Raw genomic sequence first — 24682 nt, 5'->3', positions numbered from 1 at the left:
TGCCTCCTTCCTCTAACAATTTACTTAACACTCTTTTGGTTTGTTTTTTACTAATTTCTGATCCCATATTTCTACTATAATACAACCCAACAAGATAACACCAAACAAAATCGAGACAGAATGAAATAAAAATGGAACAACAAAAAATCATTATAGCCTTTCTCCCTATCTGTTCCTCAGACGCAAATAGTTTTTCCTCAGATGTGAGCGGTTTTTCTTCCGTCTCACTCATCTCCAGGGACAGGCAACTTAAAACAAAAGTGAAGCAAAACAAAAAAGGAATCTTAAAATGGCTACCCATCCTCTTGCCCTGCCCTCAGGGGCGAGCAGTTTACCTTATCACTTACCCTCAGTCGCTCCCCGTGTGAGCAACCAAATGCCGCAGTCTGGCTGGGCACAATCAGGAGCCACTTGTCAAAAGAAACTAACTTATTTTTAGAACCACACACGCCAAACAAAACAGCCTCTCAGGAAAAAACCTCAGAGCCCCAACTGCCACCACCGGCTTTCCACAAGCCTCTTTCCACCTCCCATAATCCTCCTGCTCTTGAGGCCGATTGGCTGGGTCACGTGGGCGGAGCCAAAAAAGTCCCCCAATGAGCAGCTCCATGGTCTGAAAGGGCAGGGAAACAGCCCAATGAGCATCACTGCAGAGGAGCCAATCAGCTAGATGTTGCTGGGGCCGCTGTGAGCCAATCTTCAGCCGGCAGCTGGAAGTTTGCTGGCAGCTGGAAGTTTGCTGGGGCCCCTTCGGCTGTGGCTCTCAACAGTTTATGGTATCCAGTGCCCCCCTCTGTGGTCTTGAATCTGATGTGAAATCAGTTATCATGGTTATGTAATTTCCCCCATCGGGCCTTGCTACATGGGTACAGGTGCTAAATAAGTGGCTTAACAAAGACTGAGGTCTTCTCCAGGTGAATATGATTGAGGAAGCAGGATACAAGAGGCTTGGAGTGTCCTCAGTGAAGTGGTGTGAATACTGGGTGCCTCACAAGGAAGGAAGCAAGGACATGAAAAGAGTAAAGGGTAATGAAAAACGGTAAAAGCAAGGACTGGGCATCTGTGAGGTTAGAGAATGGCTGGCTAGGAAGATCTGGGTAAACAATCTTTGAGGGGTGGGAGATAATGATGGGGAGCAGTGAGAATATGACATTTCTCCCTTAAATGTAAAAAGTATTAACCAAATAAGACCTTTATAATCAAGTTAATATTCCTTCTGGCACCATTAAAAAAGGGGGGGCATTTTCTGATTAATTGCATCTGTGGTTTTGTCAGGGTTTGTTTGGTAAAAAACTGGACTTAATGTCATCTGACTTGAATTTCATAATTGTTCTTAATATAAAAGGGTGTCCTATATTCTATTACAGGCTGACTATCCTTAATTGAAATGCTTGGGACCAGAAGTATTTTGGACTTTAGAATATTTGCATATACATAATGAGATGTCTTGGGGATGGGACCCAAGTTTAAACACACAATTGATTTATGTTTCATATACAATTTGTCCTGAAGGCAATTTTATACAGTGTTTTTAGTATTTTTAGTGCACCTGTGTTTAGACCATGACCAGTCACAGGAGATCAGTTATAGAACTTCTCACCTCTGGTAAATGTCTGTGCTCAAAAAAGTTTTGGATTTTGGATTTTCTGATTATGGCTGCTGAGCCTGTATAGTAAAATGCTCAAGTTTATGGGTGAGATCTATAAAACTGTCTTGACATCAAATATGGGGGATATATTAGGTCTTAATGTTTCACATAAATTTTATATACCAACATTAAATCAAGAAAATGCTCATTTCATAATTAAATGAAAATTTACTATGAATTCTGATATCACCATCAGCTTTAAATATTAAAAGGAATTCTCTGAATGCATATAAAAGGCATTAATTTATAGACAAATATTTTGCTGTCACAAATTTTAAACATAAAAAATACTGAGTAAAAATTTTTTATTCCACTGTCCTGTCATTTAAATTACAAGAATATGAGCAAATATCATTCAATGTCAGAAGAGATTAAATGCGATCATCTGTAGCATTTAGTGATAAATCAATGGTGTTTTTGGAAAATTTCAATTTATTTAAAAAATAATTGTTTCACTTAAATAATAATTAAGTTTAGTTTAATCTCTGTATAATTAAACTTTTGTTTGGCTTATACAATTCCATTTTCTCCAACTGGGAGCTGTGTGGGATCAAGTCCTACTTTCTTCATTGATACAGCAATATCAAATAAATAGTCATAACATTCACACCTGTAAGAGAAAAAGAAAAAAGAAAAAATGAAGGTGTTTACTTGAAATGGAGTTCTCCAAACCTAAATAACCACATCTCTCTTTTCTGTCCAGTTAACTCTGCTTTCTTCCTAGTACCTGCATATTTTCCCTATCAGTTTGAGGGCAAAATAAAAACATTTAAAAAACTATTTTAAAACAACAATTTAAAAACATGTAAAGGAATCATATTGAATCAGGCAACCATGTCATATAGTTCTCAGGAAATAAAAGAGATTTTTAAACATACTACTTACACAAATTTATACTGTGTGCTATTTTTTGAAATAAAATATATTTAGGATCTACGTCTCCTTCCTCTTCTGTCCACAGATCCTTCCCAAATAATGGCTCATCCAATAAAGAGTTCTCAATGAATCAATACATAGTAAAAATCAAATATCTGGATATAATGATAAACCCTTTAAATTTAAGCCTATTTGACTAATGAAACATGACAATCATCCTTCATTTTAAATTGATGAGACATTTTTTGTTCATTTTCACATTCAGGGTGTGGTGACTTATCCCAAATGTTTTTACACTTACATGGTTTTAGCCTTCTCCCATGTTTCTCCCCACACGTACACTCCATGGCGCCTGACCAGGACTGCACAGGAGTCGGGGTACTCATTCATTGCACGGGCCATTCGTTCTTTGAGGTCTTTTTCTTCAGGTGTGTTCTCAATAATAGGTACCACTAACATATCATCATATCTATAAAGACAAAATGAGCCATTTTTTTCTATTAAAACAAACATATATAGTAAATTTGACAAATAACCAGTTAAATATTCTCTTTTTATTTGCAAACCACTCCAAATTATGAACAAGATGTTGCATGTTACTCTGTGTATCTTGCATAAATATCTGTATCAAAAGACACCTTGGGAATTTGGCAGACAATCCTAAGTATATGTGGCAGAAATTTGTATAGTATCCCAAAATCTAACAAAGAAATCATCAAGATCACACAAGTATTTCCTTGAAGCAGAGACAATCATAATATTTTTAATAAGAGACGGGAAATCTTAGAATCAAAAGTGTTGATAGGATTAAAAAGTGAATTAAGTAGGAATTTCCCAATAATCTAAGATCATTGTGTTTTATCTCTGTAGGACTGCAAAATGTCTTGGACAGATAAATCGATAAATATAGGTATGGTTTGTGGCGGTAGGAAAGCAAGAACTTTCTAGAGATAACTACTAAAGGTATGATGATGCTTCCAGAATATTCTCAAATCTGTAACTTCTTTTATTTCCACTTTATTCTCAGTAAATACATGTGATGAGATCAATGTTCAACCAAAAAAAAAAAAAAACACAGTTACTAATTCAATTAAGTCTATTTTTGAGGTCACTTAGAAACAAACAAAGCTCAGACTAGTTTTCCTTTTCACATGAATTTCTGTTATGTTGTTAATATAATATCTGCCTTTTCCCATCTCTGTAGTGTGTAACTTATCAACAAAAAAAAAAAGTTCTACCTAAAGTGGTACCAGAAATTACTGCTTTAGGGTGGGTATAGATTAAGTACCTGTCATGTGATTAATTGCGTGATGAACAATTATCATTAATAATTTGGAGTTGCCCAATGTTGTTTAACATTAGTGAAGACAGAAGTAACATGGAAGGAACGAGTAGCTAGTTCAAAATCTTTCCTAACACTGGCTAGGAGAACCACAAACTTATATTTTCTTCTAGTATACACTGATCAGAAATATTTCCAGGTGCAAAATAATTCCACAGCAAAATAAGACTTGAAAGCTAATTCAAGCTAGTCCCCCCATTTCACAGACAGGTTAAACAGGAGACAGCTGGGTAGTCCTTTGACCACGGTGTTCTTTTCACTTTACCAGCCATGTTGCTTCCAACAGGGAGGACAATTATACTGACACATGTTAACTACCTCTGGTAAAAACTAAGTATTTTAAATCTGTTTCTTTTTTCTTTTTTTTTTTTTTTAAGGGTGACTTCCAATAAAAATAAGACTAGAGAATGTCAAAACTTCTTTCTTTCCTCTTCCTCCCAGCTTAGGATTCTCCCTAAATTCAGATAAAATATCACTACCTCATTTCCCAACAAAGCCAAAATAGAATTACATCTTAAAAGAGTTTTAGGCTGGGGGTATAACTCAGTGCAAGGCCCTGGGTTCAATCCCCTAGCAACAAATACACACACACACACACACACACACACACACACATTTTTATTCTTTAAATTCTGACACACTGTAAATATATATAAATATATGTTATACATAACAAATAGCATCTTTTCATTGGTATCATTCTTTTCTCCACAAAATTCGAAAGCCTCTCTATTATGCTTTGATTCAAACTCACAGTTCCCCACATTGTTCTGTCTTAACTTTATTTGTTCAACAAAGTAATCAAATGCATATGAAACTGATAGCACCCATATGGCTTCTCTTTTAAGCCCCAGAGACAAAAAAGGCAACACAGGCTATCCTTTCTCCAATATGTCCCCTTTTCATAATTTAAATATTTAACTTTTGTAAATAGGTTTTTCAGGGTGCTGAGGAATGCTTTAGGCACACAATAAATATTAACTGAAATCAAATTAAGTTCTCAATTCACCAGTTTAATAGTGTACCTTCTACTACACGCGGTAACAGAAGATACTGCTGGAAGAACACTTCAGTAAAACTGGCACTGCTTCCTCCAAACAAACAGCTATCAGGCCCTTAGGGAATTAAGAAGGGTGACATCCCAGGAAGAATGCCACTAAATTTAAAGGCAAGGTGTGGCTGGTGCCTGGGCACCAAGAACATGCTTCTTCATGCCATAATACTCTAGATTTATGAATAATGACGACATTTTTGTGGGCTGGAGGATTTACTTAAACCTATCTAGAAGGTCACTGTTCTATACTTACAGTCCAGGCCAGCTTCCACACTGAAAAATTCTAAAATATAGAGTCCTTCTTAATTAAAATGATTAGAAAACGTTTTTTAAAAAATGACAATATTCTAGAAATACTAAACTGGATCAACATGAATTCTAGACTCTAGTGGCGATTTAGGCCTCCTGCACACAAAGTGAAGGTGGGTAGATCTTGCTGTTTGGGTGCTTCAATGTAGGGACAGAATTTTTCTACCTCCATAGAAATCACAGCCAAGATTTTTTTTTTTCATTTCACTCTAATGAACATTTCATTATTCATGTTGCTAGTGCTTTACCATGACCTGGCTGAGGAAGAGTGGAGGAGGATTTGTGTCATTGCGAATAGATCTGGAAGGGCAAGATTAAGTGGGGTGTTATTCAGCATAGATCCCACAGCATTTCATTATACGCATAAAAGATCAGTATCCTATTTATCAAAGAAGGAAAAATACTTTCAAATTATTTAAGAAAAAAACACACGACAGCAATAATACCTAAAATAGCCTCCTGAGGTACATTTCCTTATTCCTTTGATCATCTCTTGATGTGTGATTTTAAATTCTCGTCCTGGAAAGAGGAGAGTAGCCATGACAGCAGCTTTAGAGTGGGTATGAATCACTGCGCCTGCTCCTGAAGGAGGAAGAATAAAGTCACATGCTTGGTGAAGATAAAGTATAGCTTCACACACACACACACACACACACACACACACACAAACTATGGACTTATTTTTTTCTGACATAAAATAGGTAGGAGGGTAAGTGGGGTAATAATGGACATTCTTCAAAGCCTGATGTGAGAACCAAATGAATTAATATTCTTGTACATGACAGATATGCAAGAAATGTTAACTAAAATAATAACTATTATTACTTAGGGGAGCCCGCTCTGCAAATATTCCTGGTGTCAAAGGCATTTCCGGCATACCTCTCATTGTGTACGCATTCATGAAAAGGGGAGTGCACTGGCTTTTTTTTAGCTTCTTAGATGCTGGAGGTCCACTTATATCCTGCTCATTTATATCACAAACAAACATATCTTCTGGCTACTTAGAGAAGGAAAGAAAGAAAAAAGATGACTTACAAAATATCAATTAGAAATGCCACTGAGATATAAAAAAGTTCTCTACTAAAAAAATATTCTTGAGAATTTAAAAATAGAATGTGAAGAAGAAAATTGACATATGTAATGATGCTGATATCATTTCATTCATTTAGCTTAACTTGGCCCTGTAATTTCACAACTATATTTTGGGAAGACTAAATAAAGAAAACAACATTCCCAGACAGGTGTTACCATTTTTTTTTTCACATTTCATAAAATAAGAAGAAAATTTTAGAGGATAATTTTATTTCTTTTTATTTTAAATTTTTTATTTATTCTTTTTAGTTATACATGGCAGTAAAATGTATTTAGACATATTATATTTATATATCTTCCCATTTTTGTGGTTATACATGGTGTGGAGTTGTACTGGTCTTGTATTCCTATATGAACATAGAAAAGTTATGTCTGAATCATTCTACTGTATTTTCTATTCCCATTCCCTCTCCTACTTCATCCTGTCCAATCTGATGAACCCACCCCTGCCTATTGTGAGTCAGCATTTAAATATCAGAGAGAATATATGATCTTTGATTTTGGGGATTGGCTTATTTCACTTAGCATGATAATCTCTGGTTCCATCCATTTACCAGCAAATGTCATAAAGTCATTCTTGAGTAATATTCCATCATGTATATATACCACATTTTCTTTATCCATTCATCTGTTGAATAGCACCTAGGTTAGTTCCATAGCTTAGCTATTGTGAATTGAGCTGCTATAAACATTGATGTGGCTATGTCACTATTATGCTGATTTTAAGTCCTTTGGGTATATATTGAGGAGTGGGATAACTGGGTCAATGGTTGTTCCATTTCAAGTTTTCTGCTTTCCAGAGTGGTTGCACCAATTTGCAGTCCCACCAGCAATGTATGAGTGTAGCTTTTTCCCCACACAGAGGACAATTTTATAGTAAAAATTCCCTATCTCCTGAGAAATTTAATTGGCATTCAGAAAGGTTGATTTCAATAAGGAATATTATTTTTTAAAGTGTGTGGGTTTTTTTGTTTGTTTTTTAATATTGGAGACCAAATCCAGGGCCTCCAGTGTGCTAGGCAAGCACTCTACCATGAGCTACAACTCCAGCTCCCTTTTTAAAATATTTTGAGGCTGGCCTTGGGATCCTCCTGTTTCAGCCTCCTGAGCAGCTGAGTTTATGGGGTGTGCCACCATACTTGGCTTGTACTTCAAGTTTTAAGGAAGCATATAGATCTGCAGACTTTTCTTAGTAATGCATGTGTATTTCTGATCTGTAACTTTTATTTCTCAGGGCTTATAAACCACAATAAAAATGTTTTGTTAATGAAGCAGCTTTTTTTTTTTTTCCTTTGCCTTTGAAGTATTACATGTTTGTCTTAACTAGATTTTGGATTTTATTCCAGTATTAATATAAAATAAAACTCAAAAATTCAAAATAAAGTTTCATAACTTTAAATTGCAATAGTTTTGCTAATACGAAATATGAATCCATTTGGGCCATCTGAGACCATTAATCTGATTACCCCAACTAACTTGATAAAGATAGCATGATAAGGCTACAAAATTATAACTACTTTTATTATGATTTACAGTAGCACTATTCACTTTTTCCCTCTACCTACTTAGTAAGATTCATACATTGGTTGCATGGAAGATACTTACCACCTGAAAAAAATTAAATTATTCAATAAATATTTGTTACTCATCAAATGTTTGTTGATTTGTTATTTAAATTATCACAGTTTAACTACCCTTCTAAACTAAAATAATCGTTTCATAAAACAATAGTCAAGAATGAAAGATAAGACATTTGGGTTAAAGAAGGATCCATTTACTATACCTGAATTCGTTCCTTTTGCACTCCTGAAGGAGCAATGTAGATTTCATTGCTGGTAACACAAAATATAGAAATTGGGTATTTATTTAATTTTATGCACAAAAAATATCTTTGCAGTACAATCATTAATGTTATTTATAAATTAAGTTTTATAGTTTCTTGGCTTAATTAAAGATTTAGGATGCATAGAAAGAATAACCAAATTACTTTAATGCCTTGGTAATGCTGGTAGCTTAACACAAGACTAGTACTTGCTTTTTGTCATATACATTTATTTCTTTTTATGATGTAAAATCAATGTTGACCAGGCTTTTATCTAGTTGGAAGAAATAATCTGAACATATAAGTTTTCAACATCTTAAGGTGTCAGTAGAGTTCATACTATCATATGTGAAATACAGTCATTTTAAAATACAATCAGAGGAAAATACACTCAACAGGAGATTTCTGCATGCAAAGAAGCAAGTTTAATATTATTGCTTGAAATGCTTATTACAAACCATGAAGTTCAGAGACCTCTGCTGGGCAGGTTATTAAATTACAGTATAACAGTGTCTTGGATAGAAGTGTATTCTATTTGAAAAGCACATGCATCTTGGAAAATAATTGGTAATGAAGCTAAAACAAATGCAAAAGTTTAAAAATATAAGAATGGCTTCATGCAGAGATCTCTACTACAGGATGTGGTGCTAAGGAAGATAGTGTAGCAGTAAGCTGCACACATGCATGGAAATCAATTTAGACTTTGAGAATGTCCACAAGAAACTCTCAAATTTGATTTGCAAATTAATTTCAAAATCTTCTTTACATTCCTTCCACACTAAACAATAGTTCTTTGGTTCACTTGCCAGTTTCAATTGCTGTTGGAGAGTGTTAATGAGCTGCCACATAAATGCAAACCAAGGAAGTGCTAGCACCTGATGCTTCGCTACTAAGGAACAGACATATGGACACTCAATGAATATTAAATGCTTCACAGTGAGGATGAGGGTCTATGTTGACCTGTTGATTTGAAACTAATGAAAATGTAAGGTGAAATTAGGGCTCCACTGGTAAATTTAAGTCTAGAAAATCAATGCCTGATAATCTGAGTGAAGTCCTATGCACAGTAAGCTGCACATATGCATTAGCTTTCATGAAGCAGCTACTGTTCTAGAGCTCTGCTGCTCAGGATGACACAGAGGGCACTCTTCCGGAATCACTGTTAAAAGGGGCCTTTCACAAATAACAGTTATCTAAAACCTTTATCTTTGTGTAACACAAAAGAAATTTAGAATCATGGGTAGTATGCCATCTACTCCCTTGCACAGGTAAGGAGATGAGTCCACAGGTAAGTGGATTCATAGATCTTTGGTGCAGGAAGAATTTTATGCAGTCCTGGGAACAGACCAAATTAAAGTACAATATGGCCTGCTAGTAAACAAAATCCATCAATGACATAGGAAAACCCAGGGCATTTATTCTGTTTATTTAAGTGATTTGTCAAGCTAAGTCTGTCTTTACTACTGCCTTTGTAAAATGGAAATCAATTTAGACTTTGATCAACTTTGGGCAATTAGCTAAACAGGTTTTAGACAAAAACATATTAACATCTACAAAGAAAGAGATATTTGGATAAATACAAAGGTGACAGAACTTTTATTTTAGAAGAGAAACATGCCAAACAGTCAGTGAGTGTTTACTTGGTACTATAAGCCACACATGAAAAGCATCTTGAATTTTAAGTTATTAAGTTTTGGAATTTACTTCTCTCTACTCCCTGATTTTTCACTGTATGATAAACAGAGAAACAAACTCCAAGAATTCATAATAGATCATGCTCACTTATTTCTATTTTTATTTATTCTCTGTTCACAAAAAATCATTAAGATATTACTATGACTCAATGATCTCATCTCTGATATGGATTTATAAATTGTAATCCTACTAGTGAGCAACAGGATTAGTATGTCTTACACCAATCAATACTATACTGTGAAAATAGGAAATGTTAAATTTGAATGGTGAGGACTCAATCTAAACACAACAGTGGAAGAATATCCTGTGATTACCCACATTACTGTTGTTTTCTTAGTCCTCCATTTTTTCCTTCTCATTTAACTCTTGTGTCTGTCCTAGGCTACCTCTTATATACATCTTTTCATATCACACACCATTGGTGTAAGCTGGAATGACATTAGCCAAACCTTATAATCAGTCAACAATTCTGTATTCCCAAAGAGCTTATTGCCAGTTATTATTCTAAAAACACATTCCAAATTTATTTGCCCTAAGAGCCAGAAAAAGAAAACCAACTATCACTGACAACATGAGAATGATATTCTTGATAAAATAAGTGATGCGGGCTCATGAAGTCGTTTAAATATCAGAAGCAAAATTCAACTTTTTACCACAAAATGCCTATTTCAGTCTGTAAGGCTCAAATGTATTACAGTTCCAAACAGTGCCATAAGATGTGGCTCTTTCTATCTGTGACCTCCAGGAGGAGCTCCTCACCCAGTTAGAATCTATAGAAAAAGTATTCTACACATGATGCAACTTTCCTATAAATTGATTGTAGTGCTATGAAAGCCATTTAATTTTAAAAGATGTGCCAATAAGTGTTTTATGGTGGCCACATACAGCCACAGTTACATGGATTAGTAAAATTGTGCTAGAAAGAAAGTCTTTATGACGTGGTTAAAATAAATCCCTCTTAGCCTTGGGGTTGTGGCTCAGCAATAGAGCACGCGCCTCGCACACGCGAGGCTCTGGGCTTGATCCTCAGCACCACATAAAAATAAATAAGCAAAAATAAAGGTATTGTGACCAATTACAACTAAAAATATAAATATTTTAAAAAATAAATAAATCCCTCTTGAGTTCTGTATTCTCCTCATTTTTAGCTCTACTATTTTTTAAGAGGCAATTAGAAATGGTTATTTCAGTTCATTTTGAGAGACAGCTTTGTTTTGTGTGTACAAAAACTTTTCACACATGCAAACAGTAGTTAATTAAAGGCAACATTTAGAATATGATTTATTATACATAGTATGATGGGAAAACCAAATTACTATGACTAAGCTTCTAAATGGATAAGTGAGATGAAAAAATTGTTGTTAGCATTGAGTCTGCTGTAACAGAACAACTTAAAAGTTTGGCAAAATAATCTGAAATCTTGCACAATGCTGAATTGACACATTAGCAACTGGGGTGATAGTGACAAGGCAGCACAGATGGATATACAGAGCTACCACGTGGAACATGGTTTTACTGGACTCTAAAAGAGTGCATTCTGAATATTATTATTATTAATAATTAATATTATTGATATTACTAATATTAATATTTTATACTTGGTAATTTGAAGAAGATGAAATTATAATGGCATCATCTTGTGGTATGCTATAAAAACCTTTTTGTCCAAAATGTTCTGATTTATTTTATATCTTGTTTCTTATTATGCCATGCAGCCTCCTTGGGGAGGGGGGGCATTTCTTTCTTTTTCTTTCTTTCTTTCTTTCTATCTATCTATCTTCACTCAATAGCATAGCAATGTTTTAACAATACAATTTTGTTAAAGAAAGTGAATTAGGATAATAAATTACTCAGCTTAGCATTTAGTCTCCAGATAGTAATATTTCAGAGGAAAATATTAATCCTATTTTAGAAACCTGTGAAAGAAATTAGGTGCCACAATCTTTATTTTCATTGTTAGTAAGGTATTTATTCTTCATCTTTCTGGAGGAAAGACACTGAATAAATCTAATGAACAATCTAATGAACTATTTATTCTTTCTGTTTTGGTAAGTCTAATACCTCTTATTTTGTCCAATATTTGATAAGTCCAATACTTCTTGAGGAATAAAGACCAGCAAGTGCTATGTTCCATTAATAATGATACATAGACTAGCATATGGTCTTTCTTTTGACTCAATAAAGCATAACCTTTAGAATTTTAATGGTTAATAATCTGTATTTAAATGATTTAAAAATAAGTATCTGAACATTTGAAACAAATCTTGTCTACCTAGAAAGTATTTTTTATAATTCCAGACATATGAACATACTTGCAAAACATAATCTAATTTTGGTACTCCAAGGATTGAGGACAAAAAATTGATTAGAAACTGCAGTTCATAAATCCTTAGGTATTTACTATAACTATTTCTGCACACCAGCTCCATTTAGTTATGCAAATAGCCATTTGATAATTTAGAAATGAAATACCATCACTATCACATAGAACTTATCATTAGCTGTTCTTTGGACATACCACATTAGGCTCCCTGTGTTCTACTCATATGGAAAATTCCCAGAGATGAGCCAGCCAGAAACTTACCCATGCTTCAAGCTAATTCCTCCTCCAGTCCCAGTGACCCAACCCAAATGGTAAAACTGTTTGCAAAGTTCTGGAATCAGGTATCTTGGATGTTCATTGTCCTTAAAAAGAAAATAATAATTTTTAAAGTAGGCATTATTTTATCAAATAACTATTCCAGCTGGTATTTCTAATATGAAGCTCATTTAAGGAAACTTAAGAAAATCTACTACAGAGACGGGACAGAGAGGAAGAAAACTATTACAAACATATTTTGTTCATGAAGTAGATTTACTATATTATTTGGCAATCTGGGAGTATTCAGTATGGGGCCGTATAGTTCATCACTAACAGGCTTTAGGAACAAGGTAGGATGCCCAGTATGTATTACAAGGTCCAATGAAATGGCTGAAAGAAATAAAATCTGGTGCTTAAAGGAACATGCTTCTGTCTGACAAGAAAATTTATTTATAAACACATTATTATAAAAAAAACCTTGTTCAATTAAGGCAGGATATATATGAAATATCATGATAGCTACATGTTCAACACAGACTGTTCAGTTTTGTTTTTACTTAAAAATTATCCTCTTTTTTTCCAAAATAATTTTAATGTTTCTCTTATTATTATTATAAAGTAATATATACTCATTATGGAAAATTAAATCAAGCAAAGAGTATTAAAAACACTCAGAAACAATTACAAAACCTGCTAAACCCATTTTTATGAAGATATGTGTTTATATGAGTATATGCATAAATGCTGAAATAAATATCAAACCTTACCTATAAGTCCAATAATGACTTCTTTAGGAAAAAAACATACCAATGATTTCTCCTTTTTAAAAATTTTTAACAATTTATTAAAAACAAAAATAAATAGAAATACAATGAATTTCATTTTTGGCAGTATGAAGTATGATATACAATCCTTACCTTGAAATCAAGCTAAAATGCTAAGTAAATTATTTTTACAAATATTTCAAAATAAGTTGCCACACTGTCAAGAAAGTAAGGATTCAGAGGGGCCATAGAGAAATGAGAGTGAGACTATCTGGGTTAGAAACCTGGGAGTCTAAAGCCAGAATTTTTCCTGAAGGTATATGAAAAAGCCTGATGACACTGAGCTTCAATTCAGATGGCTATATAAACCATTAGAAATATGACATACAACCTAAGGCTTGCTTAAAATCCCCCACATAAGCTTGAGAACCTAAGGGGCTGTACCCTTCAGGAAAGGGCAAACAAGAAAAAGACGTACTATGCAGAAGAGCACAGGCAAGCAAGCTTGCCTTTACTGATCTTGGTCCTGTGTAAAGGAGAAAAACACCTTTGAGTCAAAAGAAGAACCATTACATAATGGTCTAAAGTCTCAGCTACTTAACTGGATACCTGCAATTATGGTGTTTCCCCCAATTTCCTGCTAATGTTTTATATACACATTTCATTTTAGGAAAGTATTATGAATGATATTGATGGAGTAGCTTTCAAAATATAATATCAGGAATATGGGAAACTAGAAACTTTTTTAAAGTTTTGATGCAACGGGCTCATGAGTTAGCAGGCATTAAGTCAAATCCACATTACATCACTCACTGCTTACGTGACTTTGTGGTTCAGTTTACTCATTCACAGAATGAGCATGCTGTGAGAGATGCAACGCATATGAAGCACCCGGCACAATGTGTGATTTAAATCCTGTTTTAAAGAGTTAAAAATTCTTGAATTAAAATTAATTTTACTATTACTTAAAATAAAAGATATTTCTTGTCTGTTCTTAAGAAATCTAGCCAAAATTATCCATGCCCCGTATAAGTCACTATTTCCTTTTTTAGGAACATAAATGATATTTCAATTACATATTAAAGTAGAGTTAACAGGAAGACTCCTGCAGTTTTCCAATCCTTAAAAGCAAATTGGCAGAACAAATTGCAAACATTATTGAAAATGGTCTGTTATTATGGGTCTCCCCCTTCTCTTTGTCTTTTCCAATACTTAGGTATTACAGCAATTAGTAAGCTTCATGCTTACAGGAATAAGAATCAGGCAGATGCTGTTAGTGCATTTTCATCCAGTCATTCAGACATGTAAAATTTCAATTAAAGCAACATGATCAGTTAATAGTCACCGACAGAGATACATTTGGTGAAAAATGCAGTCCTAGAAAACTGTCCAGATAAGATACTAAAAATCAGAATATATATTTTAAAAAGAATTAACAAGAAAGAAAGGTTTAGTTAGTATCTAGTTCTCTTTTGAATGTCAATAGTATTACTTTCCTGTTGTTAGATCTGGATTTCAATTCAATTATTAAATTTAAAATATGTATCTAAATATTCATTATAATCAACTATTTAAAATGTTCATCATCTCTAGCAATTAGAGAAATGCAAATCAAAACTACTCTAAGATATCATCTCACTCCAATCAGAATGGCAGCTATTAAGAATACAACAATAAGTGTTGGTGAGGATGTGGGAAAAAAGGCACACTCATATATTGCTGGCGGGACTGCAAATTGGTGCAGCCAATAATATGGAAAGCAGTATGGAGATTCCTTGGAAAATTGGGACTGGAACCACCATTTGACCCAGCTGTCCCTCTCCTCGGTCTATACCCAAAGGACTTAAAAACAGCATACTACAGAGACACAGCCACATCAATGTATATAGCAGTACAATTCACAATAGCTAAGCTGTGGAACCAACTAAATGCCCTTCAGTAGATGAATGATAAAAAAAAAAATGTGGCATATATGCACAATGGAATATTACTCAGCAATAAAAGAAAATAAAATCATGGCATTTGCAGATAAATGGATGGAGTTGGAGAATATAATGCTAAGTGAAGTTAGCCAATCCCCAAAAGAAAACAAATGCCAAATGTTTCTCTGATATAAGGTGACTGACTCATAGTGGGGTAGGGAGGGGGAGCATGGGAGGAATAGACGAACTCTAGATAGAGCAGAGGGGTGGGAGGGAAAGGGAGGGGGCAGGGGGTTAGCAATGATGGTGGAATGTGATGGACATCATTATCCAAAGTACATGTATGAAGACACAAATTGGTGTGAACATACTTTATATACAACCAGAGATATGAAAAACTGTGTTCTCTATGTGTAATAAAAATTGTAATGTATTCTGCTGTCATTTATTTTAAAAAACAATAAAAATAAGAAAAAAATAAAATAGAGGTTCTATTTTGAGACAGAAACACATTTAACAGTATTTAGTATATATGAAAAATACTAAAGCCTAGAATGTTTTTTGATTCAGTATTTTATTTTTTCAAATTATTAATCTAGTTATTTTAAGGAAATCAGACTTGTTACTGAGATACCTATTCATAGCCAATAATGGCTCTAATTCCCAATGATTTCTCCTTTTTAAAAAATTTTTAACAACTTATTATTTTCTTTCAATTTAAGAAAATCCAGGCTCCAGTTTGGTGCAGTGGCACACACCTCTTATCCCAGCAGCTCAGGAGGCTGAGGCAGGAGGATCTCAAGTTCAAAGTCAGCCTCAGCAACTTAGTGAGACCCTAAGCAATTTAGTGAGATCCCATCTGTAAAAAAATATATATATAAGAAAGGGCTGAGGATGTGGTTCAGTGGTTGAGTGCCCCTAGGTTCAATTCATGGTATAAGAAAAAAATTAAATCCAGGCACTTGTTATTCAAAGATAATTTTCCTGGGAGACTCAGACAAATTATTTTAGATTTGTCAGGATGGAGGTATAGTTCAGTGGCACAGTGCATGTCTAGCATGTGCAAGGCCTTGGGTTCAATCTTCAGCACCAAAAATGATGATGATAACATAAAAAAAAATAATACTTAGCTTATTAATTAATAAGGAAACCATAAGATGTTAGAACCATTCAAAGGAGAATTCAGTATACTTGTATAGGAGTAATCAGGAATCTTAACTGGGCAGTGGCACATGCCTATAACCCCAGTGGCTCAGGAGGCTGAGGCAGGAGGATCAGGTCCTCCTTTGGGAAACTCACTCTCAAAATTAAAAAAATAAAACAAAATATACCAAAAAAAAACCCACAAAAAACTACTGGGGATGAAGTTCAGTGGTAAAGCACCCCCAGGTTTATCCCAAATATACCTCTCCAAAAAAAAGTAATCAAGAATCCTGAATTCACAAAGAAGGCACAATTGGACAATATCCATAGGGTAACTATAAATCGAATGTCTATTGAACACAGTTTATTGTCATAAACAAGTCATGTGCATTACTGTCAGTATTCTGTAATTTACATACTTATAAAATAGCTAAAAGGTAATCCCAAAACACCTAGTAATTTTATTTTACTCATTTCAAAGTTTTCACAATTTTTTCTGACACTGTCTTCAGGAAGGGACTGATATATTTGTGCAGTAGTTGTCAAGATTTTCTCTCTGTGCTTGGTCTTTGTGTCTTTCTACACATTTATTCTATTCTCCTCTCTGTGCGTGTTGCTTTGCTTTCCAATATCACCTTCACTCAGAAGCCCTCTCTTCTTCCTCTTGCCACACTAAAAATTCTTCTCTTTCCTCTGCATTTCAGTTAAGTGTTGAATAGAAATTAAAGACAAAGAATCTGGTTTCAGCTTTGACACCACTAGCTGTGTGCCCTAAGGCAAGTCAGTGACATTTTTCTGGTATCAGTTTCCTCATATTAATAATCTGGATCAGTGATTTCCAGACTTGTGAATTTCAACAGCAGTTTTACTTTTCTATTTTTTTCTTTTTGATTTTAGGAAATGACCTAAGATTGTCAGGTTATGACATGAATTACATTTAACTATCCACTATCACCTTCTTCAAAAAAGAAGCACATTTTTAACATAAAAAGAATAGGAGGATAACCTCAGAATAAAAACTAGTCTTTTAAATTGCATTCAATTAAATTTAGTGAAATTCATGTTTCGCTGTCTTCATTTTTATTACTTTGCTATATATAGTTGTAGTAAAAACTCTCTTAGGGACTGACATTTGGGAGTATGGAGGTAATATTTTATTTGGTCTCCTTGCTACAATTCCTCCTTCTATTCCAGCTTATCCTCTAATATGAATCATAAACTAATACTATATTGATCACGAACTCCATTCTTCAAATCATCTAATGCTCAAATGCTCCATGGTCTGCTAGGTTCTTTCTGTATTTATACAAATCTCTCAGTTCTAGTCATGCTTGTTGCAGTAGTCAAACTACAGAATGGCTCCTCGTGTTCTCTACCTCCTGATGACCCCATTCCATTTTACCCAAGTTGATCTGTGTGACCAAGAAACTATGGCAGAGGCAACAGTATGTCAGTTCTGAGATTAGGTCATGGAAGAGTGTAGCTTCTATCTTGATTGATCTTTCTCTCTGCAGATCATTGGCTTTGTGGGAAAGACAGCTGCTGAAGCATAAGAGTAATCAGAAAGCCCAGGAAGATGGCCATTTGGCAAGGAACTGAGGTTCAAGGCCAATGGCCAATGAGAAACTAAGGCCTGCCAAACTCGGTTGAGTGATCTTAGAAGCAGATCCTACGGCTGTAATCAAGCCCTGAGTTGACTGTCAACCCACCGACAGCCCAATTGCCATCTCATGAGATGCTGAGCCAGAATGTGAGCACAGCTGCTCTTGGATTCCTAATCCTTGCAAATTATGGGCCACAATCACTGTTTTGTGATTTCAGTTACCAAGCTACAAGGTCATCTGCTATGCAGCAATAAATAACTAAGACATGATTTCTTACCAGCCAAGGATACATATTTTTAAATTTTCTTTGGGCTCTTAAACTGCTCAGGCTGAATCTCTAATTCCTATGACTCCATCAAACTCCTCCTTAAGAGCCTTTACACCAGGCTCCCTGCTCACTTATGATGCCTTCACTCATCTCCCAGTGGGAAGGGGTCACTCTTCCTCCAATACTGTGCCTTGACATTTGTTCTCTTCACTTTTCTTGTGTGTTTATCACATACTCACATTCAATGCACCCTTACTGAGTGCTAGGTTCTGTGACAAGCCCTGAAGAAACAAATATAAGATAAAAATCCTTACCACTGAGGAGCTCAACCTAGTAAAGAAATTGCTATAAAATGAAAACAATTTCTTTACTAGGTTGAGCTCCTCAGCAAGATAGTCTAGGGCACTATGGGATCAGAAGGTACTGATAGAAGGGAACAGGAACTGGGAAACGTTTCACAAATGAACTGTGACTAAAGTCAGCCTTGAAGCACAGTGGAGGACACTGGTCATTTAAAGAGAAAGGACACTTAAATTGGAGAGAACTCCCAGTGGCTGGAAGTGGTTACAAATTGGTGGTTTGGTGGGGTGGAGGTGGGAGGGAAGCAGCATATAAAGGATCTTTCGTGGTGTGCACAGAAGTTTGGGATTTATTTTATAGAAAACTCAAAACCACTGAGGAGTTTAAATCTAAGATGATCAGATTTTGTCCGTGAAATGTTCTATCGTGTCAGTGAACAGAAGAGGCTGAAGGGTGGTTAAGATAAAGACCAGAGCACTAAGAGACTGCTGAGATTTGGAAATGAATTGGTGAGGTAGTGAGGGCAGAAGTGGATTTGGAAAGTTAAACAGAAAGAAAGAATTCTGGGTGAGAAAACTGAAGGAAAGAACACTTCCACATTCTGGCTGGCCGAGCAGCTGGGTGGGGAGGAATACCGTTCTCTGGGATGTCAGCCATAAACATTTACTAAGGGCTTACTATGTGCACAGCACTTCTCTAGACCCTGGAAATTCATCCACAAACAAGACAAAGTCTTTCCCTAAAAGAATTTACACCCCAGGCTAGAGTTTTAAAAGAGTAAAATGAAAGGATAAATAAATTGTAATAAGTGGTAAGAAACAAATAGGGACTTGGAGAAAAATAGCAGGGATCAACTTTAATCAGGTTGGTAAGGCTTAAACAAGTGGCATTTAATCTTAAACTGATGTGTGAAAAACTCGTGTGTGTGCACAGGTAGTTTTGTGCTGGGGAGAGGCAGGTGACTCCAGGCAGAGGAAACGACAGATGTGAAGGTCCGGAGTGAGAAAACCCTTGGCACGAGGAAGACCAGCTGGCTAGGGCAGGGTGATAAAGTGCTGAGAGTGGTGGAAAATGACCGCAGGGACCAGATCATGTAGGGATCTGAAAGCCCTGCTGATGAGCACAGTCCTCCCAGGGAGGAAATGATTGATGGTAAGACAGGGAGAGGGAGAGAAATAACTTCAGAAGGTGAAAGGCCTGGAGACCTGAGACTGGTGGAAGAACTGGGCTGCTTCCATTTTATGAAATGAAAGGAAGCTGGGTTCATTTTCAGGCATATCTGTAGGTTTTATGGTGGGAAGGTGAGGAAGTTCACATCTAGTGACTTTTGTTTTCTTAAGTATCAATGGAGTCATCAGCTGAGAGTGTGGGGATGGTCTGGGAGGCATAACAAGAGAATAAAGGTATAAAACAGTCCTCTGGGGAGAGGGTACTAGGGAGTGGGCACTACTGTAGGACACAGGAGCATTGCTGGAAGTATGAGGTTGAAACCATGAGTCTGAAGTGAGTCCACACAGCACAGTTGAGGAATATTCCTCAGGAATGTTCAGGGGCTAGTGAAGGAACGAAGAAGGTGGGCTAGCTGTGGTAAGACCCCGTGATATTTATAGAGACATCATCTCGTACAGTGAGTGATTCCATCCCTTCCCTGGGAACATTCTCAGCAGACCTGGTGGGGGGGCCTTCCATAAAGGTACCTATTTATGATAGAATGTGGAGGATCCTCTGATAGAGGGCACACAGAAGGGACCACAGAACAAAAAATTCCTTCACCCCAAATATCTGTGTGGTGAAGGGGTAGTAGTTGGGCAGGGAGTTTATGATCATGAGACTGGGTTGCTTCCACGGAACTGTAGAGGTCAAGGAAAACAAATAGCCTTGTTTTGTAGAAATATCAAAGAACAAATATTTGTTCAGAAACACTATGACACATAAACAAATAACAACAAAAAAAGTAGAAACAAACCAGAGTGACGCATGACTGCAATCCCAGCAGCTGGGGAGGCTGAGACAGGAGGATCGTGAGTTCAAAGCCAGTCTCAGCAAAAGTGAGGCTGCTAAGCAACTTAGTGAGACCCTGTCTCTAAATAAAATAGAAAATAGGGCTGGGGATGTAGCTCAGTGGTCAAGTGCCCCTGAGTTCAATCCCTGGTAACTCCCCTCCAAAAAAAGTAAAAACAGTGCCTACCTGTTTTTTCTCCCCAACTCTGCGCAGCTCACTAAAGGGTAGGCAACATGCTCTTTCTAAGTTACTCCTACCGCAGTGCTTGGCTTAATAAATACTGGATGAATTAAGATCATATATCTTACATTCAAGAATATATTATAGAAGTCACAAATTGACTTGTGGATTTCATCAGACTTCCAGGAAGTAATTAATTTGGTCTGTATAATGCTTAGAATCTGAGTTGACATTTTAAAATTTTGAAAATTATTGATTTCATACAAAATCCCAGTTTCTGGTTTCCCTAAAAAACAAAACAAAAAAACAACAGATTTTTTCCCCCAGCAAAAAAAAAAGTCAGAGTTATGTATTGTAAACTCTTAAAATAGGGCATATGGTCACCCTAAGGAACTTCTTTTTGGTGTCCCTCTAGAACCATGAGCCCATCCAAAATTCTCCATAAAGCCTTACATGAATTGCTGTTTCCAATTATCTTTCCTCTTTCTGCATTTGCAAAAATTCCTTAAGAATTTAGTCTTCTCCTCTTCCTTCCACTGCCCAATTCTGTTATATAGTATATTAGTTACTGGTATGCATTTATAACTGCCTTAATTTCCCAAGAACAGAGAATAGTGATTTATTCATGTTAGTACTTTTAGAATCTGGACTTTGTTAATACACAGTTTCTAAGTAAACACTTTCTCTCGTAGGGAAATATCCCTTGACTTTTTTTTTTAATTTTTATTTTTTAGTCGTAGATGGACAGAACATTTTTTAAAATTTATTTTTATGTAGTGCTGAGGACCTAACACAGGCAAACAAACACTCTACCACTGAGCTACAACCCCAGCCCAACCCCCTTGACTTTTTGATACTAGAAAAATTTAGTCCAAGTATCAGAGGTCATTTGGGATTGAATTTTTGGACTATAAAATCAGCCTAGACATTACTTGTATAATAAGCTGAATCTATCCTGAAAATAATATACTCAGTGCCTGAGAAATCTTTGCAATACTAGTCCATGAAACAAACAACTTAAAAGTTACAGGCAAGCATGATAAAATAATATTATTGAAAAGCCTACAGAGGAAGGCAATTAATCTAATAGGGGTTTAGGGAGAGGGTGTCCATCAAATAAAGATCAATTAATTCAAGAGGGAAGGCTTTGGTGACCAAGTTTTCCAAAACTTCATCTCTAATCCAGCTCTCTTTCTTGAGCTTGAGAGCCACAAATACCCAGCTTTTAATATCTCACTCCAACCAGGGACCTCATATTTGTTATGTCTATGATGGGCTTATCATCAACTGTTTCTTCCTCCCGTGTTCTTTCTGAGAGTTCACCAGGTCCCAATCACTCCCTCAGAAACCTAAGTCATTCCTGGCACCATTTTTCACCATCCCCATCGAATCAACATCACGTCCTCTAGACTTTAACACCTAAATCCCTCACTGAGGGCACTGGCATTTCTTGCCTGGGTTACTGCTACAGCTTCCTGGTTTGTATCTAAGCCTCCAGATTCCAATCCAGTCAGCACCCCATACATTTTCTTTCTTTCTTTTTTTAAAAATATCTTTGTTTTATTTATTTTTTTATGTGGTGCTGAGGATCAAACCCAGTGCCTTACCCATGCGAGGCAAGCGCTCAACCACTGAGCTACAACCACAGCCTGTCACCCCATACGCTTCCTTCAGCCATCTTTCTTATTATCTCATTGCCCTTAAAATAAAAATCTGTATTCCTAAGATGGCTTAAAGAGCCCTCTAGTTTGGGTCCTAGTATTCATCTTTTTAGCTTCATCATTTTCCCAAGTCCCTGTCCCCTACTTTGTTCCCATAACACCAAGATTCTTTTGATATGAGAACACACAATGCCCTTTTTTCTAAGACTCTGTGCATGCTACTCTTTCTACAGGCTTACCTTTACTGTGCTTTATGTCATTGTACTTTGGATACTGCATTTTTTATGAATTGAGGGTTTGTGGCAACCCTGAGCTTTGTAAACCTATCAGTAGTATCATTATTTCCAATAGTTCAGATCATCATAACCATTTTTTAGCAATAAATATTTTAAAATTATGTTTATTTTCTAGACATAATGCTACTGTACACTTAATAGACTATAGTGTAAACATAACTTTTATATGCACTAGGAAACTACAGCTTTTGTGTGACTTTATTGTGATGTAACCTGAAATATCTCCAGGGTAAGCCTGAAATTAGAAAACTCAGCTTCATTTCTTACTGTGGTCTTCTGATCCTTTAGGCTTCAGTTGATTCCTTTATTTCCTCCAGAGGCATTTTCAAACCCTACTGCACCCCGTCCCATAGTGGTGCTATTATATTGTCTCTTTATTGTTTCTCCCACTACACAGAACTCTCTATGGGGGAAGGAATTAGATGTAACTTGCATTATGTTAAATTCACAGTGTCTGGCACATAGTAGGCCCTCATTCAATATTTGCTGAAATAATCACAATTGAACACTCCTCTTCCTTAAGGATAAACTCTTTCGGTTGCACCCTCTAAAACTGCATTGAAATTTTATGCCTCAAAGCTTTTCTTATTGCTGTTCTCATTTATTTTTGTAACACAAGGTAAACAAAAATGTTTAGTGGGGTTAATGTATTTAAATGTACATGCAAATCTAGTTTGAGGAGTGGAAGCACATGCCTTGGGTTAAATAAGTAACTATTTGTCAGTTCAATCCAGACCCCATGAAGAAATAAGGGTCCAGTCACACCAAATGCTCTTAAATTTCAATAGAAGCCAAGATTGTTCTGGACTCTGAAAAAGTAGCTCACATTTTTCATGACCATTGACTGAAGCAAATAAAAGATGCCTGTTCTACATGTTGTCCTGTGGCCATTTTTGGTTTAAGAATCTTAGTTTATTCTTAGTTTTATTGTTTTAGGCTCTTTGAAGCTTAGACATGCTGCTCTCTTAGACACTGCCAAAGATCTAATTACTGGGGGCATGTACACATGTGCTAAAATGTCTTAGCAATGTTTCTTCTAATGGACTGCTTTCACTTTCCTTATTCTCCAAACCCATCTGTCTCAAAATGATCTCCAGTGATCTGTCCTGTATCCAAGATCATCATCTTCCTCATACAATCATGTCTATCCAGCATTCTAACCTGTCGTGTTTGCTAATTTGGGAGAAGTTACTTACTCAAAACAACATAACGGTTTACAAATGCTTAGTAATAAAATCTTCCCAGTGAGACCTTCAGCCCTTTGATCAGAGAACTAAGCTTAGGGGGCTTTTCCTGCCTCTTATGCATTATACTGAATTTGTTAATTGGTCTAGTTCTCCTCTGGACTCTGGGCCATCTGTCATATTCATCATTCTCTGGACACTCAGAGGCGTTCATTAAGGCTTCCAGTAAGATTGTTGGTTGTGTATAAGTGAATGATAAACCTGCAGCCTGACTTCTGCTCAAGGAAGAACCCTTAGGCAGAATCACCCAGTTATTCATCTAAACAGTCAGTAAGGAGCAACTCTACTAAAGGGTGCAGGCTCCGGAGGCCCAGCTGCAGTTCAGCATCGTGGAGCTGGTCGCCAGGCGCAGAAAAGAAGCTCGAGGAGCTCCGCTTTCGCTCCAGTTCCACTCCAGTGCCTCAAGACTCCTTCGGTCTGTCATCCCGACATGCATGCGACAGCGGCCCAAATGCGCTCCTCACTGTCACTCTTCCTTTTTCAGTCTGCGGCCCAGCTCCCGCAGTCAAGAGCGCAGCCAGGCCGCAGGGCCTCGCTCGCACCCGCGGAAGCCCCGCCCACGACCCTGCGGCTCGCGACCCCGCGCCAGCGCCCTGCCGCCTAGGAAGAGCGGCGCCGGCGGCCCCGCCCCTACCTGCGCGACGCATTGCCGTGAGCAGCAGTCTCCCTCCGGACCGTGGCAGCCAGACATGGTCCGGACGAGGGGCACCCACGATTTCCAGCCTCCACACGGTTCTGCACCCAGCGCTCCGCCCGGTCTACCGCGGCCAGGCCACAGTGCAATCAGGCGGCGACAGGGGCATCTCGGGGGCGGAGCGTACAAGTAGGGAGGCGGAATCTGGGAGGGCCTCGCGGGTTGGGAGAGGCTTTAGTGTTGCT

The 24682-nt window shown here is 36.6% G+C and overlaps 1 protein-coding gene across 1 annotated transcript; it reads right to left on the bottom strand.

Annotated features, from left to right (window-relative positions):
• Nucleotides 1-1936: 1936 nt before the first annotated feature.
• Nucleotides 1937-24645, bottom strand: Apip (APAF1 interacting protein). The gene is made up of 7 exons (XM_027936637.2): nucleotides 24438-24645; nucleotides 12423-12523; nucleotides 8105-8153; nucleotides 6109-6226; nucleotides 5676-5811; nucleotides 2826-2993; nucleotides 1937-2258 (listed from the first exon to the last, which is right to left on the bottom strand). Exons 1-7 carry the CDS (start codon nucleotides 24492-24494, stop codon nucleotides 2159-2161), a joined length of 729 nt encoding a protein of 242 aa, XP_027792438.2. The 5' UTR covers nucleotides 24495-24645; the 3' UTR covers nucleotides 1937-2158.
• Between the last annotated feature and the right edge of the window lie 37 nt (nucleotides 24646-24682).

Source organism: Marmota flaviventris, chromosome 9 (assembly GCF_047511675.1).
Source record: "Marmota flaviventris isolate mMarFla1 chromosome 9, mMarFla1.hap1, whole genome shotgun sequence".
Taxonomy (NCBI): Eukaryota; Metazoa; Chordata; class Mammalia; order Rodentia; family Sciuridae; genus Marmota; species Marmota flaviventris.
This window is presented reverse-complemented; position numbering and strand designations above follow the sequence as displayed.

Excerpts from the sequence above, each read along its gene's own strand:
- Apip (XM_027936637.2), bottom strand. The coding sequence starts at position 24,494 with ATGTCTGGCTGCCACGGTCCGGAGGGAGACTGCTGCTCACGGCAATGC. Across the intron at positions 12,524-24,437 it reads CACGGCAATGCGTCGCGCAG|GACAATGAACATCCAAGATA; the intron begins GTAGGGGCGGGG and ends TTTCTTTTTAAG. Across the intron at positions 6,227-8,104 it reads TGCAAAAGGAACGAATTCAG|CCAGAAGATATGTTTGTTTG; the intron begins GTATAGTAAATG and ends TTCTCTAAGTAG.